This window comes from Mesoplodon mirus (assembly GCF_964341445.2).
Source record: "Mesoplodon mirus genome assembly, chromosome: 4".
Lineage (NCBI taxonomy): Eukaryota > Metazoa > Chordata > Mammalia > Artiodactyla > Ziphiidae > Mesoplodon > Mesoplodon mirus.
The window spans coordinates 177,331,568-177,351,130 of NC_138979.1; the positions used below are offsets into that span (position 1 = coordinate 177,331,568).

The 19,563-nt window shown below is 39.3% G+C and overlaps 1 protein-coding gene across 1 annotated transcript in view; it reads left to right on the top strand.

Annotated features, from left to right (window-relative positions):
- The window catches only part of GOLGA5 (golgin A5), a 31,597-nt gene that overhangs the window by 6,286 nt on the left and 5,748 nt on the right, over positions 1 to 19,563 (top strand). The window contains exons 3-10 of the mRNA XM_082620202.1: positions 313 to 540; positions 1,429 to 1,648; positions 2,101 to 2,224; positions 4,584 to 4,787; positions 8,684 to 8,854; positions 11,289 to 11,417; positions 14,008 to 14,106; positions 18,942 to 19,167. Of these exons, the coding sequence (XP_082476328.1) occupies positions 313 to 540; positions 1,429 to 1,648; positions 2,101 to 2,224; positions 4,584 to 4,787; positions 8,684 to 8,854; positions 11,289 to 11,417; positions 14,008 to 14,106; positions 18,942 to 19,167 (1,401 nt within the window). The remainder of the gene's footprint in view (positions 1 to 312; positions 541 to 1,428; positions 1,649 to 2,100; positions 2,225 to 4,583; positions 4,788 to 8,683; positions 8,855 to 11,288; positions 11,418 to 14,007; positions 14,107 to 18,941; positions 19,168 to 19,563) is intronic.

Consider the following 19,563-nt stretch of genomic DNA (forward strand, 5'->3'; position numbering starts at 1 on the left):
TTTAGCTAAACCCAACCACATAAATTTCTTTACTTTTTTTTCCCCTTCCCAGAACTGTATTCTTGTATCTTTTCTTTATTACCATTTGTTCAGTGTGTCCAGACCTCGAGGGTCCTTACAGATCTATAGGCTGTATGTATGAGAATGAAATTTCAAAAGAGGGGAGTCTATTAAAAATTTAAGTTTACTTTTTATGGTGTTTCAGCTATAGCCGTCAACTTGAGCCAAAAGTCATTCTACCACAGTAAGCTACTAGTAAGCATATATAGTGAGCATTCCAATGTAACAAAGATGTATTTGGTTTTTTTACAGAAGCTTCTAATAATTCAGATTCTGGCCATGAAGGCCAAGAGATTTCTTCAAAGGAAAATGTATCATCAAGTGCTGCCTGTGCTGATCACAACCCAGGGCCTAAAGATGATGGGAGATCACATGAACTATCTAATCTTCGACTGGAGAATCAACTGCTGAGGAATGAGGTTCAGTCTTTAAATCAAGAAATGGCCTCATTACTTCAAAGATCCAAGGAAACTCAAGAGGGTAGAGCCTTATTTAAATTACCCAGGGTTAGGAATGTAGCATTTCAAAAATAAACTAAAAACTTGATTATATCTAAACTATTAGAAAGATTTTAGATGGGACTTGTAAAATAGTGTTTTCACAGAAATACAGGGCCCAGATTTGGAAATGGGAACAATCATCCTCCCACCCACCTGAAACAAAACACTGGCCTATTTGGTCATTCTTTAGAAACCACGAATAGGAAGATAGTTTAAGCCTTGTTAGACTGACTTTAGAAGAAACTTCACTTTAACCCAGACTAATTTAGACATAGAAATAGTTTTTCCAGAGACCCTGTACAGTTTGCTTCAATATTTAATTTTTTTTTTTTTTTTTTGGTTGGCACTCTGCACTGCATTGCTCTTTCTGCACCAATTTTCTAGGTTAAAAGAACATCTTTTTGCCACAGTAACTGAAAGAAACATTTCTTTCCAGTGTTTATCTTCAGGTTTTGTTTTTGTTTCTTTTGGTCTTACTGGGGTGTACATCGTCTACCCTTGATTTGGATGTGCATTCTTTACTATCTGTAGCAGAACTCCAGAAATCCACTGACCATTTTAATCTTGTGAACTCTCGGCTGTCTACTGGTTTTGGCTCCCAAATGCCTTATGACATATCTCCAGAAAAAGACATTTGTAGAAGAGCAGCTAGCTTCATGCCTGTTTCCAACCAATTAACTGTAATATAGATATGAATGTTGGCCTTGGAAAATGGAGGTCTCTCTTGGAGCAAAAAATTTGAAGATATTTGTAAGCTAATTTTGGCAATAAGTACTAAAGGGATTCAAAGGAGAATCTTTGTGTGCTCTGAGAAAGATGTGTTTACTTGTATGAAGAAATTTCTTTCTTTTTCTTTTTTTTTTTTAAGAATTAAACAAAGCAAGAGCAAGAGTTGAAAAGTGGAATGTTGACCATTCAAAGAGTGATCGAATAACTCGAGAACTTCGAGCACAAGTAGATGACCTGACTGAAGCGGTGGCTGCAAAGGATTCCCAGCTGGCTGTACTGAAAGTGAGACTCCAAGAAGCTGACCAGCTGCTGAATACTCGCACAGAAGCACTGGAAGCCTTACAGAGTGAAAAATCACGGTAGCTAATTCTATTAATATTGAGAAAATGAGCTAGAATGTTTATCAATGCAAGTAATGATAAACATGGTAGTAAATACCGTCTTATCAAAATTTAACTTTGTAAATTTACAGGAGAGAAAATGTAGCTTTTGGTAATGCTGGAAATGCGTGTGGTTAAAAATGGATTTATTATCTGAATTTTGAGATGCATTGTTAGCAAATTCTGAACTTAAAAATATTTGAAGAGCAGTGTCATTAATCTTTTGACATACAATGATGTGTGGCGTGTGCTTATATTTGGATGCCTAAAAATATAGATTACAGTCCATTAAAAGGGAAAAAGATTTCTCTAAGAATGTTTTAGTCAAGGCATCTTTTTTGTGCTCATATGCCAATGCTCTAAAAATTATTCTACCTTTTCATTTGTATACTGTGGAAATGAGTTATTTCAAGCGATGTCTTTTCTTTTAGAATAATGCAGGATCACAGCGAAGGTAGTAGCCTGCAGAGTCAAGCTCTACAAACTCTTCAGGAGAGATTGCACGAAGCAGATGCCACTCTGAAGAGAGAGCAGGAGAGCTATAAACAAATGCAGGTTAGAATGGGGACAGCAGGGCTCTGGTTATTTGGATGAGGAGGAATCGCTTTACACTGTTCATAACATATTTACTGTAATAAAATTCTGCAGTGCATTTCAGAAAACTCTGTTTCTGTGGCAGAAACTAAGTATTTGAAAATTTAGCTTGATCCTTGCTAAATTTAATTTTCTATGTTGAAAAGCAATTAAACTACTTAATATTCATTAGATATATACATCTTTTCATTTAATTTGGTTGTGCAGCCAGCATTACCATTATTTGATTAAAAGCTGATTTGAGGCATCTCATTCTTTTTATTTAAGCTTTTTCTGATTCCAATTTAATCTGGTTCTGTTATTTCAAGAGAGAGTTGTACATAATGTTTATTTAGAGTTTTACACTTAAGTGAATTTTTGCATCTAGTTTCGTGATTTTCAGCTCTGTCTACACATTAGAACCTCCTGTGTGGTTTTAATACTTTCTGATGCTGAGTCTTCATTCCCAGGGAGTCAGATCCCATTGTATGAGGTAGGGCATAGGTGTTGGTGATTTGGATTTACACGATTTGCAGGTGTAGCTAATGGGTAGTCAGGGTTGAGAACCGCTGGCTCAGACTGTCTTTTCAACAGGTGAAAATAGTTCAGCCCTAGAAGTAAGTAACAGGTAATATAGGCTTTTAAAATTTTTTATTAATATATTTTATTTACCACAGTAAAATATCCCAAAGTACTATATCTCATCATGTAGTTAATGTTAAGAATTATTCATGAGATATTTTACGTTCTTTTTTGCACACTGATTCCTTACAATATGGTGTGTTTTACAGTCACAGCACAGTTCATCTCAATTCATTCACTCAATTTTCTTCAGAAATACTCGATCTGTATTTAGATTTCATAAAATTTATAGGTGAAAAAGTTGTCCTAAACCTACTCAGAATAACAGTTCTTCAAAAAGTTAAGCATAGGGTCACCATATGCTGCAGCTATTCTGCACCTAGGTATATACCCAAGAAAATTGGAAATACATGTCCACACAAAAACTGGTACATGAATGTTCATAGCAGCATTATTCATAATAGCCCCAAACTGGAAACAATACAACGTCCGTCAGTTGCTGAATGGATAAACAAAATGTTGCATATCCGCACAAGGAGATATCATTCAGCCATAAAGAGGAATGAATTATTGACTCATGCTATAACATGCATGAACCTTTAAAACATTATCCTGAGTGAAGAAAGCCAGACACAAAAGGCCACATATTGTTGATTCCATTTGTATGAAATGTCCAGAATAGGCAATTCTGTAGAGAAAGAAAGTAGATAAATGGTTGCCAGGGGCTGGGAGGGAGGGGGACGAACGGGTAGAGGATTTCTGTTTGGGGTGAAAATGTTCTGAAATTAGATAATGGCAATGGTTGCACAACTCTGAGAACACTACACTGAATTGTTTCAGGAAAACACTGAATTGTACATCCTAAAAGGGTGAACTCTATGGAATGTGAATTATGTCTCCATAAATCTATTATTAATTGAATTGAGCTTCAGTATGTTAAATTAATTTAAATGAATAAACTTAAAAATGCAGTTCTCAGTTGCAGACACATTTCACATGCTCAGTGTGCCTCATTGAGCGGTCCTCCTGCTCCTTTTCTTCCAAACAGGAGTTCATATTGGATCCAAGGTTTGTGGGCTTTAGTCATTGGCGTGTAACTATAAAAGCTTTCTGACTTCTGTCTCGCCTTCTGAGTTTTTTTGGTGATGGGAGCTTTTGAAAATAAGGGTAAAATATAAATAATTCTTAGAACTAAATTTAGGCTAAGGGACAGACCATGTGTTTTTTAGAGTGTACTTTAAAAGTTTCTTAAGCTAAAAAAATTAGAGGGAATAGTTTATTAGAAAAACTGAAATAAAGGAAAAACATTAGCCATGATATTAGAAAAGATGTAGCTGTGTACTTGTGTCTTCCATTTCTTTTCTAATAGATTTTCTAGTTTTCTGTAGACCTTTATTCATTGATCAGCTAGCGTCAGACCAGACCTAGTATCCAAGTGACCAGATTCACCTGGGAAACTTCTTAAAAAACAGATTCCCAAGCCCAGTCTTGGAAATTCCAATTCAGTTAAGCCCAAGGAAGGCTTTGGGCAGCCGTGTTTTTAACAGACTCCCTCACTGATCTTGACGAATTGCCATGTTTGGGAACCACAACCGTAGAGTTCCTGTTCTTCAGTTCCTAACAAATGAAGAACCTTTTTTACCTCCCTATTATGTTGTTGGGCTGAGCTAATAAATCCCATGAGATATCTGAATGGATGGTTGTAAAGTATACCTCAAAGCAAAATGATATAATAAGTATAATTTAAACTTTGTCACAGAGCGAGTTTTCTGCACGCCTTAATAAAATGGGAGCGGAGCGCCAGAATTTGGCAGAAGCAGTTACCCTGGCGGAAAGAAAATACTCAGAAGAGAAGAAGAGAGCGGATGAGCTACAGCAGCAAATCAAAATGCTTAAGTCCAACTTGGAGTCCTCTAAGCAGGAATTAATTGACTACAAGCAGAAAGCTACCAGAATACTCCAGGTAAGCGTGAGATGCACATGTGTGAATGTTAAGATAGGCCAGATGACCGAGAGACATTCTGAGACTTTTTATAGATCTGTGAGATACTTTGTTCCTGTTTGACTGGGTTGGCTTGCTTCAGGTGGCTTGCTCTTCTTAGAAATATTACAAAAAAGATGAAATGTCTCCTGTTCCTACCACTTTTTTCCTTTTAAGAAAAAAATTCATTCCGCCACTACCTAGTTCAGGTCTTCAACCTGTCACCTTAATCACCAAAAGCCATGTTTTTTCCTCAGTTAGGTGTTTCAAGATCTGGTCTTTGTTCTTCCACTAAGTAACCATGTGCTGTTGAGCAAGCTGAGCCAGAAGAAGGCAGCAGAGAGAAAGGTACAGAGGAAGAAAGAGGACAGACTTACGGAGAAAGGGCTTAAATGAGGTGAAAGGAGATGGAATCAATGCACAGGCGGAAGAATTATCCCCCCCCCAAAAAAAATGAAAGGGCACGTCTTCACTCTGATATGAAAGGCAAAGGAAAGAAGTTGAAAACTACATTAGATGACTACAGTCTTAGATCTAAGGGAGGGGGAAAACGCTGGGAGAGGAGATCTGAGAGCTGGAGGAGGCCTAGACCAGTCCCTCTGAAAAATTCAAGAGAGAATCAACAAGGAAGAACATAACAACTGTTAAAAACATTGCTTTTGGCTCTTTTGACCACTTTGATCCATTTCCCTGTCCTTCTCCTTTCTTTTAATGCCAGACGTGCGACATCTGCCAGACGTATGATATCTGCTGTCTTCATTTTAGAACTGTTAACTTTAACTCTTGTATGTAATTTCTGTCCCCACTACATTTCTGAAATTGTCTTCTGAAAAGTCTTTAGTGACCTAAATGCTTTCTGTCCTCTTACTGGTTTCCATCCACTTTGATTTTGGTAGAGGTTTTGACCCTGTGAACCCTCCTACCTTCTTGAAAGCCGCCTTCTGATGTTACGTGTACTGCCTTAGCTCTGTCTTCTCTTTACTGCTGTTTCTCTTGGGTCCTCTTCTTCTGTCCTTTTTTGTTATTCTTTTTTATTTTGCTTTGTCATATACTCTGCTTCTGTCACTTGATGTGACTTCAGCATGGCTCCAACTTCCCACCTGGTTTCTGAATGCCTGCCATGCTTCTCTATGTGGGATGTCCCAACCCCCAAATCAGCTTCCCCTCCATTCTCCTGTTTTCATAAGTGATATTGCCACCTTCCTAGGCAGTGAAACTTGAAACTGCAGTGTCCTTTTGACTCCACCTTTTTCCTTTAGCGCCTGCCTCCTATTGGCAATGAACCCTTTTTTATTCTACCTCCGTGAAATATCATATCCATCTCCTCTAAACTCTTCTTTCTAATTATTTGTGTTGTATCAGTGTAATTTGTTAATTCATCTAAGAGGTACTTAATTGAGCACCTAACTATTCACTAGGCACTTTGATAGGTGCTGAGGATACTGAGCTCCAAAGATGTGTCCTCTTTCTTAAGGGAGCATTCAGTATAGTGGGACAACACTGAGGCAATTGATAAAATGAAATTATTGGCGCAGTACTGTGGGAGCTTGAAAGAAGAAGTCCTTAAAACCTGCCTGGAGATGTCAGGGATCACTGGAGATGCTGGATGAAGAGAAACTTGAAGGATGAGTAGGAAGACCCGTGATAGAGAGGAGATTTCAGGTAGAACAGCCTGTGCCAGAGCAGAGCGGGCCTGAGGGAACATGGTGTATTTAGGAGACAGCAGCTAGTTCTCTGTTGCTAGAGCATCAAGTATTAGAGATTAAGAGATGGGAGAGAAAACTCAATGGCAGCAGATGCCAGATTGTGGAAGGCCTTGCATACCATGCAGAGGAGTTTTGATTTTATCCTATAGGTGATGGTAGGGGGTGGGGAGGTTTCGGAGGACTTGAGCAGCATGATCAGATTTGGGTGTAAGAACTGTGGCAGCCATGAAGAGGTTAGGCGAGTGTTGGATGTCTGTCTTGTTTACCGTTGAATCCCCAGCACAGTGCCTGGCCCTTAGTAGGTACTCAGTAAATTGTTGAATACCTCGAAGGGATGAGGAGTGGGATGGTGAGGTGTAGATGATAAAGAGGCTTTTATCAAAAATAGTGGCAAGAAATTATGAGGACCTGATCTAAGTTTGTGGCAGTGAGGATGACAAACCAGGGACTGCTGGGAGAGTTGTAGGAGGTAGCATATATGAGACTTGGGGATTTAATGGGAAGAAGAGAGAAAAAGGTAAATGGAATCTAGGATGATCCCACGTTTCTGGTGTGAGTGTACGAGGGATGTTCCCGTGTGCTACTGCAAAAGGGAAAAAAGGAGAGACAGCGGTCTAGGATTGAAGGAGATGATGATAAATTACGGTGAGTTTGCAAAATTGACGTGACATCGAGGTGAACGCATCAGGAAGGCCATCAGAAGTGTAGGCCTGAAGCTCAGCAGAGAGGTCTGCTGTTTTTTTTTTTTTTTTTTTTTGCGGTTCGCGGGCCCCTCCCCGCCGTGGCCTCTCCCGTTGCGGAGCACAGGCTCCGGATGCGCAGGCTCAGCAGCCATGGCTCACGGGCCCAGCCACTCCGCGGCATGTGGGATCCCCCTGGACCGGGGCACGAACCCGCGTCCCCTGCATCGGCAGGCGGACTCTCAACCACTGCGCCACCAGGGAAGCCCAAGAGGTCTGCTCTTTAGCCACATGGAGGTATGGATATATAAATATAGATGTAGATCTAATCATGTTTATTATAGAAAATTTGAAAAATACAGAAAAGCTGGAAGACATCACCCATAAAAAGGAGAAACTTTTTGATGGAGGAGAGTGGCTTTCAAATATTTATTTATGGTGAAGGAACCAATGGTCCTTTTTGTTACTGGCCTAGGATTACAGCACTTTTTAAACTAGTCTTCCCATGTCAAATCTCTTCTTCCAACTTATCCTTTATACTGGGTGTCGGCAAAGTTTTTCTGTAAGGGGCCTGATAGTACCTGTTGTAGACTTTGAGGGCTGTATGTGATCTCCATCACATATTCTTTGTCTTTACTTTTTTATAATCCTTTGAAAATGTAAAGAACCATTCTTAGCTTAGTGAGCTACGCAAAAAAAGGCCACAGGCCAGATCTGGCCCATCGACCATAGTTTGTGAGCTACCGCTTTAACCCTCTGCCAGAGTTACCCTCCTCAACCGCACCTCTGGTCATATCACTTCCTTATCCACTTCCTGGTAACTGGCTCTGGACCGCCCAGTACAATTCACACATTTTAGCCCAGTATCCGAAGCCCTCACACACTGGTCCTGACATTCTGTCTGAATGCATCCCAGGATACTCTTGGGCCCTCGTGTTTTTTTCATTTTATGCTTTGTCCTCTGTTTTCTCTACACCTTTTAAAATCTTAGCCATTTTCCAGGACCAGCATAAGAGCTTTCTTTCAAGTAAAGTCTTCTCTTCCCCAGAAGTGTATTTTTTTCTGCTCAGAACTCTGCCTTGTATCGGATATTTGTCACTTCCCTTTTGATTCGTAAGGCAGAGGGTGCTGTCTGGAGTGACGTTGTCTTTATTACATAGGACGCTTAGCATAGTGCCAAACCCATTGTAGGTTCTCCATAAATATTTGTTGAGTGGAATGTGATTGGTGGCGGGGGGGAGTATAAGAAAGGATGAGAAGAATCTTGTTAATAACAAGTTTTCAACAATAACAGGGTCCTGGGGACTACAGTCCAAGAACGCTGTTACAGCAAAGCTCTGTTGCATTTTTATCCCTATGGATTTAACATTCTGTGGACTTTCTCTGGTGGAGAATATAATTGGAATATTCCCATAACAGTTTGATTTGTGTGTGGTAGATGATATTCAGTGTACAAGCTAACTCTGCTTTGCTATTCTTTTTTTTATGATAGTCTAAAGAAAAACTGATTAACAGCTTAAAGGAAGGGTCTGGTTTTGAAGGCCTAGATAGCAGTACTGCAAATAGCGTGGAACTAGAAGAACTTCGGCATGAGAAGGAGATGCAAAGGGAGGAAATACAGAAACTGATGGGTCAGATACATCAGCTGAGATCTGAATTACAGGTAAGATACATTACTGTTCAGCTTCACAGACAGCCATTTACCCTCAGGTATTAGTAGCTTGAGACATGATGGATTCTATATTTTGAGGGAAGGGTATTGGTGAAATAATGTGTGAAACTTTGGGAATATTAGTTACCATACAGAAGTGAATCTAAAGCAATAAGTTTCTTGTCCATTGATTGACTTAAAGTTATAGGAATAAGAAAGATAGGTAACCAGATTCATTCATTCAACAGATACTTACCAGGTATTTGCCATGTGCCAGACATCTTCTAGGCTTAGAGCTATAACAGAGAACCAGACAATCTTCATATTTATGGACCTAACATTCTAGTGGTTAAAAACATTAGATTTGGGCTTGTCTCTAAAACTAGGGTGTTGTCTAATATTAGAATGGGCTTAGGGTTGATCTTTTATAGTTTCACACGTAATCTTATAATTTATAGTTTGCGTAATTAATATATTTAATCGAAAGGTAAAATTGGGCCACTTATTTATCTTAAACATGGGGTCTCTGACATAGGAGGGGTCTCTGAGGATGGGAAAGATAAAAGTGTGTGGTAATGAGCCTTCTCTTCTTAAAAAAGAAAAAAAAACAAAACAACTTTCTGCCAAGAATACTTATCCATGCATTAACTTAGATAATTATTGATTTGTAAGATGTACATGAACAACAGTGGCAAGTGTGGAAGTTGTGAGAATGGGCTGGCTTGTCTGGGGCATGGGTTTGACTGTCAGATCTAGATGCAGATCTTGTATCCTGGCTTTGGCACTCAGTAGATGTGTTACCTTACACCAGGTACCACATCTCACTGAGCCTTAGTTTTCTCATCTGTAGGTTGCATACGAGAACAAGGTTCTCTTGAGAATAAGGGATACTATGTATAAAGGGCCTAGCACTGTTTCTGACACATAATAGGCTCAGTAAATAGTAGCTGCTATTATTTCTGGGTTTTTTTCTTACTGCCCTTTAAAGTGTAGGATCTTTTTTCTCTAAATAATTTTGAATTCCAAAGACTTAAGTCCCATGAATTTGAAATTGAATAAATGCTAAACTTTTTCCTACCTATTCCGTGTCTTTTGCATGAGATTATGAAAAATATGATTTGTTTTACTTTAATATCTCATCCCTACCCCAGCATCATTGATAACATTGACACATTTTCCTATCCTTTCTCAAGAAGTTTATGAAATTGATAATAAGGACCATAGGATTAGGTCTGGCAAAATGGAAGAATTGTTAATTATAGCAGCTGTCATTTGCTGAGCACTTCATGTGCCAAGCGCTGCATAAAGCCCTCGACATATGTCCTTTCATTTATTCCGTACCAGAACCCCGTGAGGGAGATGATGCATTCTCATTTTACAGTTTGAAAAAATTTAGGTGCAGAGAAAGAAACTAACTTGCCATGACTCGTAAAGTAGCAGAGCCAGGATTAGAACCCAGTCTGTCTGATTCCAGGACATGTGTCCTTAACCACTGCGCTTACTGCCTATCTCTTGAGAATTCATCAGATTTAGTCAAATTGATAACAAAGATTAGTCTACTTCCTACTCACCCTGAAAATGGTAGGGAAAAATAATTTAACTTATTGCTGTTTTCCACTAAGTCCACAAAGTTGTGTGAATTTAGAGTATTTTACTGTGGTTATATGGGAGTATCATTAACCTATCAGTTCTTTCAAACAATATGCGAAGTGCCAGAGTTTGTGGAGATGAGTATATAACACAATGTACCAAAAGATAAAAAGCAAAGTTAAGATGCCAGTTTTTGTTTCATGTAGTACTGTATGAATGGACTTGTGCTTATTAACCCACAGAGAGAAAATACAGAAACCTAGAGCAATGTTCTTTGCCACTAGTGGATTTCACAGATATCTAGAAGCTGCTTTTTGAGTTTGAAGAAGTGAGAATAGTGACACCAAGTGAAGAAGTTAAAGTGAGAAATATGGGAAGATGTGAAAACAGATAATAGTAATAGAGCTAAAAAAGAAATATACTAACCTCAGGTGATATGAGAGAAAAGTTATTTTTACTGTATATTACTGTATGTTGATACCCACACATGTACAAAACTACTTATAACCTGCAATTTCAGGGGACTAACGCAGTGAAGTCCTTTTTGATGTTACATTTCTATTCTTGAAATTGTTGCTTTTGAATAGAGAGACACATCTCCCAGTGAGCCGCTGTCTGCTCCTGGTCATTAAACCAAATGGTTTCTGCTGCAGCATCCTGTTCATTTCTCTCACCATTTGCCGTGTTATATAAGGAGGGGCCAGTTTTTGTGCTCCGTTTAGTCTGCGTCTGTGTCTCATTCATCTTTATCCCTCCAGTACCTGCTGAGCCCTGTTCACGGCACATAATGATCACTCAGTAAATACTGAACTGAACGGTTCATTATTGCTTTCACATGTACGGTTCATCTTTTTAGGATATGGAGGCTCAGCAGGTTAGTGAAGCAGAATCAGCAAGAGAACAATTACAGGATCTGCAAGACCAAATAGTTGGACAAAGAGCAGCTAAACAGGAACTAGAGGCAGAATTGGACCGACAGAAGCAGGTAAGGATTTTAGATTGATGATTACCTAGGAAGACTGTCCACTAGCGGTCATATGAGGAGACTGCTAGTAAAGCAGCTTACTGAAATTCTTAGAGGATGAGCTCAGAGGTCCCTCCTACCTTATTACTAACCCACCCTCCTCATTGTTTGTTTGTTTTAACAGGTGAAATATAGCGACACAAAATGATTTTGAGACTTGCTTAATATCACACAGCTAATTAGAGAACAGAATAGAATCCAGGATTCCTGTCCCAGAGCCCAGAATTCTTTCTACTGCTCTGTCTGTATTTTATTGTATCTCCTTGTCAGAGTATGTATGTTAGAACACTTGAAAACATCAGTTGATTTTTGTATTTTATCAGATTTTTACTTTCTAGAAACAGTAGTAACTTTTATTTAATAGAAATATAAATACAACATGAGTGCCATAATAGACTGCTTTTTCTGTTTTGAGAAAAAATGCTTATAACAGACTTTATTTACAAATCATGTTTAAAATTATATTTCATTATTCAATTAGCAGTTGTCTGCTCTCCAAGCCAAATTATTTTACTTCAATGTACTTATATGATAGTTTCAGTACTAACACAGTTAAACATGTTTACAGTCACATTTTCACAATAAGAATCTATATGTAATATTCGTAACATCTATAATTTACTGAGTAACAACATTGTTATAGGTACTTAGTATACATTATCTTATTTCATCTTCACAATAAAATCACTATTCATTTTACAAAAGGGAAAGCTTTGTATATTTCTCAGTGCATCACTTATAACGTTTCCAGCTTTGCATACTTATATTCTTTGAAGATTTTTTTCATTAGGATGTATCATTTCTGAAACTGGTTCTATTTTCAGGGAAGTGTTTGTTTTTATTATGACAGTGATTTCCTGAGTAGTAAGAGAAAAATTCACCGAGTAACAACCTGTAGGGTACATCGTAGGCTATCTTAGATAATTTGGTTGTAAGATTAGCTCTCCTTTCAGAAATTGCATTTTAATTTATTTAAGGAGCTAGTATATATTAAAAGGCAAGAATTTGATGTTCTTGATGTTTAGTGAGCTAACTTTCATTTTATTATGGCCGATGGTTTTACATATCGACTTGCAGTGCCCTTTTCTGAAATGAGGGAATTAAGTATAGAGGAAAGTGGAGCTGAATGTAGCTCTAGGCCATTTATTTAGTAATCAGATGTTCTGGATGGGAAGTACTTAATCTTGGGATTAAATAGTCCTTTAAGTAATTTAAGTAAATTTCAGCCTTAAATTTTATGCTAGCCTAGAGCTTAAAAGAAACTGGGCAAACCTTCTTGTAAATTATTATTCCCCTACCTAACCTAATTACCTTCCTCATTTTCTCTTTTCTCACTTATCTCAGTTTTTTTAGTCTGTGAAGTGAGCAGGTTGAACTAAATGTCTAAAGTAGTCTCTAGCAGTTTGATTCCATATCACGTTACTTCTTCATACAGCTCCCTTTACTTTGCACCGTTAAGCATAATGCTTTTGAAGGTACTTAATGATTTACTCTTTCTTTCCTGGCATTGCTTTACTCTTTAATTCTCACCTGACTCTTACTGATCCTGTCCTTCATACAAACTAGTTTGGTGCAGTTGTTAGTGAATTTGGAGGTATTTCTTTCTTTCCTCTCTCTGTGTTTTATCAGTGATGGAGCAAAACAGGCGCAAGATATTGCCTGATAAAAATAAGCCCGTGAAAAGCTGCCCAAAATCATCAGGGACATGCAAATTGAAACCACAGTGAGATATCACTACATGCCCACTATAATAGCCACACTTACAGAGACTGACAGTACCAAATGTTGGAAAGGATGTGGAAGAACTGGAACTCTCTCATATTCCTGTAGGAATGCAAAATGGTACAGGTATTTTGAAAAGCATTCAGAAAACAGTTTGGCAGGTTTTCTTCCTTTATGCTAGGCATACACTTATCATATGATCCAGCAGTTCTGTTCCTATGTTTTTCTACCCAAGAAAAATGAAAACATATGACCAATAAAGACTTGTGCTCTGGGACTTCCCTGGTGGCACAGTGGTTAAGAATCCGCCTACCAGTGCAGGCGACTCGGGTTCAAGCCCTGGTCCGGGAAGATACCACATGCCGCAGAGCAGCTAAGCCCGTGCGCCACAACTACTGAGCCTGAGCTCTAGAGCCCGTGAGCCGCAACTACTGAAGCTTGCGCACCTAGAACCCGTGCTGTGCAACAAGAAAAGCCACTGCATTGAGAAGCCCACACACTGCAACGAAGAGTAGCCCCCGCTTGCCGCCACTAGAGAAAAGCCCACACGCAGCAATGAAGACCCAACGCAGCCAAAAAATAAATAGATAAATAAATAAATTTATTAAAAAAAAAAAAGATTTGTGCTTAGTCATCATATACAAATTGATACATCGTGCTGAAGTATTAACTTTTCATCAGATCCCTTGAAGTCTGTTCATTTACTCATTCAGTATATACACAGCACATATTGATCAAGTGCCTACCTGTGTCAGGCATTGTTTCAGGTACTGGAGATGACATAGGGAGCACTGACTTAGCTTTTGTTTATTTGTGCCTCACTTTGTAGGAATTCCACTACATGGAAGAAGATCTGTATCGAACAAAGAACACATTGCAAAGCAGAATTAAAGATCGAGAAGATGAAATTCAAAAACTCAGGAATCAGGTATGAAGCAGCATTCACAACTTGGGCAAAGATACCATTGTAAAACTACATTTTTTTTAGGGATACAGTAAGACTTTCTTTTCCTGTATTTTCACCTGAATCCTATTGTTGGAGTAGTGAGGTAAGTTATTTTCAATGTGATATAGAATGAATTTCCATTGAATGCCATTTGAGTCTGCATTTGCTGTATTCTAGGGCTGGCTTCTTATACAGGTATCTTGTAACCAGTCACCCAAGGAGATGTGAGTTACTCCAGAATTTCATACCATCTAACTTCAGTGGTAGTTTTGCTGATTGCCAGTTTTACAGTGTGTTTTCCTAAGAAAAATCCAACAATACATTTTCTTATTAATAGATCTTTCGTTAGAGTCACTAAGACCTTTTTATAACTGAAAATGTGAAACATAGAAAATAATATGTGCCTACCACTCAGATTTGCCAGTCTTTATCATTAACTGACAAAATCGTGCATTCACTTACCCTGTCATTATACACTGTCCTTTCCCCTCTTATATTCACATGATTGACTTAATAAATAATGAACTTATTGATCATTTAAATAATTTGCATAGATTGACTAGTTCATTTTTCAGTTAGGTGATGACTTTGTTTGAACATGAAAAGTCAAATAATTTAATTTTTTTAAGTTCTTAGACTTCTTAGTAGTCCATAATTTAAAATGTTTAAAAACTTTAAATTTTTATAAGAGTTGGGGACAGCTAACTGATTTTGAGTGTTCCCTTCTCCTTCCCTTTCCTACATTTGTGAAATGATTACAAATGGTAAGATGACTTGCTAACAGAAAATTAAAAGAAAGCATAAACCATCAGTCAGTCTAATGCTTAGGTAAACATTCCAATATTTTAAAAATGTTTATTGAGTACATACTATATCTAAGATATCATGGTATTTTTGTTAATCAAGAAATAACCATAAGAGGTTATCTCTGAAAGATTTTTCATCTAAGTAAGAAGGAAGTTGTACAATTTAAAAAGATATCAACCCCTTAATACACTGCAAAACAAAACAAAACAAAACAAAACCCCACTCAATTAGTGAGTTAAGATATATACTGAATGAACAATAAAAAATGCTGTTTCTGCTTATTACCTTTGGGCCTCCTCGGAGAAAAATATCTTGGTTAAAAAATTACATTGCATGGGAGTTCCCTGGTGGTCCAGTGGTTAGGAGTCTGCCTTCCAGTGCAGGGGACATGGGTTCTATCCCTGGCCGGGGAACTAGTATCCCACATGCTGTGGGGCAACTGGGCCCGTGTGCTGCAACTGGTGAGCCTGCGTGCTCTAGAGCCTACACACCACAAACTAGAGAGAAGCCTGTGCACCGCAACGGAGAGCCCGCTTGCCACAACGAAAGACCCCACATGCTACAAATACCCAATGCAGCCAAAAAAAAAAAAAAATTACATTGCAGTTTGACTATTTTTTCTTTCTTTAAAAACTATTTTATGGGACTAGATAAAAACTTGTGGAAAAAAATGAACATTGATCTTTATCCCCTAATTAGACTTGTAAAATTAACAAAAATTGATTTGGAATGAAGCTAGGCGTAAGCTACAAAGCTCCTACAAGAAAGTACAGGGAAATCTTCTGCAATTTGGGAGAAGACAGATTTCTTAGGACACAAGAAGCACTAACCATAGATGGAAAAAGTGATAAAATTGGACTTCATCAAAATTAAAAATTTTTGCTCATCCAGAGACTCCATGACAAAAATGAAGAGAGGTCAGCAACAGACTGGGAGGAGCTGGTTACAATGCATAGCTCAGCTGACAGAGGGTTTGTGACCAGGATAAGGACTCTTACTGAAACTAAAGAGATGTAAAACTAACTTTTTTTAATGGACAAAAGACTTGGGTAGACAGTTCACAAAAGAAGATCATGAATAGCCAGATAAGCACAAGAGTAGGTGCTCAAAATCATTAGTCATCAGGGAAATGCAAATTAAAACCTCAGGGAGATACAGCACTCCACGCCCACTAGACTGGCAGAAAGTGGAAAGATTGGCAGTACCACGCGTTGAGGATGTGGTGCAGTTGGAACGGTCATACTCTGCTGGTGGGAGGGTACAGTAGTACAGCCACTTTGGAAAACTGGCTGTTTCTGATAAAGTTAACAACATACATCTAACCTACAACCTCAGATACTTACTCAGTATAAGTGAAGCCATATGTCCACAAAAAGACTTGTACAGGAATATTTGTAGTGGCTTTGTTCATAAATAGCCCAAACTGGAAACAACTGAAATGTCTGTCAACAAGTACGTGGGGGCTTTCCTGGTGACGCAGTGGTTAAGAATCCGCCTGCCAATGCAGGGGACACGGGTCCCTGGTCTGGGAGGATCCCACATGCCGCGGAGCAGCTAAGCCCGTGCGCCACAACTATTGAGCCTGCATGCCACAACTACTGAAACCCGCGCACTTAGAGCCCGTGCTCCGCAATAAGAGAAGCCACTGCAACGAGAAGCCCACGCACAACAAAGAGTAGCCCCCGCTCGCCGCAACTAGAGAAAGCCTGTGCTCAGTAACAAAGACCCAACGCAGCCAAAGATTAATTAATTAATTAATTTTTTAAAAAAGTATATGGATAAACACATTGCATACTACTCAGTGATAAACAAACTACTGATATGACAACATGGATAAATCTTCTTATTTTTTTAGTTTTTTAAAAAATAAATTTATTTTTGGCTGCATTGGGTCTTTGTTGCTGCATGTGGGCTTTTTCTCTAGCTGTGGCAAGCGGGGGTTACTCTTAGTTGCGGTGCGCGGGCTTCTCTTTGCGGTGGCTTCTCGTTGTGGAGCATGGGTTCTAGGCGCAGGGGCTTCAGTAGTTGTGGCACGCGGGCTTCAGTAGTTGTGGTGCGCAGGCTCAGTAGTTGTGACTCGCAGGCTCTAGAGCGCGGGCTCAGTAGTTGTGGTGCACGGGCTTAGTTGCTCTGCGGCATGTGGGATCTTCCTGGGCTCAAACCCATGTCTCCTGCATTGTCAGGCGGATTCTTAACCACTGCACCACCAGAGAAGCCCTGGATAAATCTTTTTAAAAAGCCACACACAAAAGTGATCATACCGTATGATTCCATTTATAGGAAATTCAAGAAAAGGCAAAACTAAATTCTGGTTATAGAAAGCAGAGCACTGTTGTCTGGGGGTGATGGAAATATTCTGTGTTTTGATCTGGGTGTTGGTTGCACAGTTAATACGTTTGTCGAAACTCATTTTATACTTAAGATCTGGGTATTTCACTGAATGTAAATTTTACCTCAACTAAAAAATATTGAAGTGTGGAGTAAGTAGATTGGGGATCACAGTACAGTCTTAAAATTGAGCATTCCTTTTTAATAGTAAGTAAATCTTAGTTTATACTCAATATAATTCCATTTCATAGTTACTTATTGTAGACCTAGCCCTGCAATTAATTTGTGGGAGTGCTGTAAGCGGTTTAGAAGGAAGGAAGCTTGATGGATGGTAACTAGACTTACTGTGTTGATCATTTCACAGTGTATACAAATTTCAAATCATTAAGTTGTATACCTGAAACTAGAAGTCAGCTATACCTCAGTGTAGTTTGTAGTTTGCCCTAGGTTGTAGCTAAGAAGTGGCGGAGCTGGGGTTTTCAACTTAGATCCGTCTCTCAGCCTCTTTTCCAGACTGTGTTGATGCAGACGGTGATTCTTGTCCTCACAGAGCTGACTGGCAGTTTCATTGAGGAGGCAAAATTGTTACCATAGTGAAGATAAATGCCAAGGTAGTCAGCAGGAGTCTAAAAGAAGGCTGAGATCAGCTCGGGCTGGAGTAGTTGGAAAGGGCTTCAAGGAAGAGGCTTTGAAGGGAGGCAGAGACTGGAGAAGAGAAGGGGACTGGGTTTGCCCCAAAGGGAACATTTGAACAGCAGAGCAGAGGCCAGATGGGAGCAGAGGACGATGACACAGGTGAGAGCAAACAGAAGGTGGAATGAAGTTACTAAGGAGCAACTGTCAGCCAGAGCCTGCTAGGAGAATTCTCCTTTCATGTCCCAGAGGGCCATATGCAAAAGGCACTCTTATCCTCACAGATGAGCAGACAGATTGGGGGAAGTGTAGCAACTTGTCCAAGGTCAGGTAGCTAGGAAATTGCAGCGCAGAGATTGTGGTTTTTGCAGTGTGCCACAACTGTTGACTTATGGAGGATTTTGAATCCAGGTTGAGAAGCTTGAACTGTGTCCCGTGTACCAGTGCTTTCAAGTGTTTTTGACTGTGATGACATAGCAAGAAATAAAATTTAGGGCTTCCCTGGTGGCGCAGTGGTTGAGAGTCCGCCTGCCGATGCAGGGGACGCGGGTTCGTGCCCCGATCCCGGAGGATCCCACATGCCGCGGAGCGGCTGGGCCCGCGAGCCATGGCCGCGGAGCCTGTGTGTCCGGAGCCTGTGCTCCGCAACGGGAGAGGCCACAGCAGTGAGAGGCCCGCGTACAGCAAAAAAAAAAAAAAAAAAAAAAAAAAAAAAAAGAAATAAAATTTAAATCATGTCTCTATACTCACACACACTTACACGTATAAAACCAAAACAGAAGTTTCACAAAAGAATACTCACACACTATATGCTGTGCCCTCTATGTACTATTCTGTTCTGTTTTTTTAAATGGCAACTGTGACCCACCAAATTGATTTCATGGCCCACTAATACAGTTTGAAAATCGCTTCTGTAGATGGTGAAAGAATCGTAGAGTTTTGAGAAATCACTTAATGCCACGGTTTACCGGTGGGAATGTAGTAACGTGGTTTCTGTATTGTATGCCTTTCATTTTATGTAGTAATCTTATGAATACTTTGCCTTTCAGCTTACGAATAAAACTTTAAGCAACAGCAGTCAGTCTGAGTTAGAAAATCGACTCCATCAGCTGACAGAGACTCTCATCCAGAAGCAGACCATGCTGGAGAGTCTCAGCACAGAGAAGAACTCTCTGGTCTTCCAGCTGGAGCGCCTTGAGCAGCAAATGAAGTCCGCCGCTGGAAGCAGTAGTAATGGGTCTTCTATTAACATGTCTGGAGTTGACAGTGGCGAAGGTAAAAAAAAAAAAAGGGGAATCTCAAACGAATATTTCATTGCCTTAATTTTCAACGTTGCTAATTCAAACATGATTTGAGAAGTTACAGAAAGACCATTTTTGTTTAAAAAGAAGCTTTATCTAACAAAGCAGCCACTTTTCTCGAGGCCTGGGCTGTGCACTGTTTGATATGATCGTTAATGAACTGGACAGTGGGCTGATTACTATCCCTCACTGGTTTCGAACCTGGAGAAGAAGGCCCAGGACACTTAACAGGGTGGTGAGGACAAATAATTCAGTTGAGAGGGGCTTTCAGGAATCTCAAAGTAAGACTTGCTTTAATAACCGTAATTATGAATATTAAAGTTAATACATAGTCACATGAGTATATCGTGCTCTATAATTTTAACAGAGA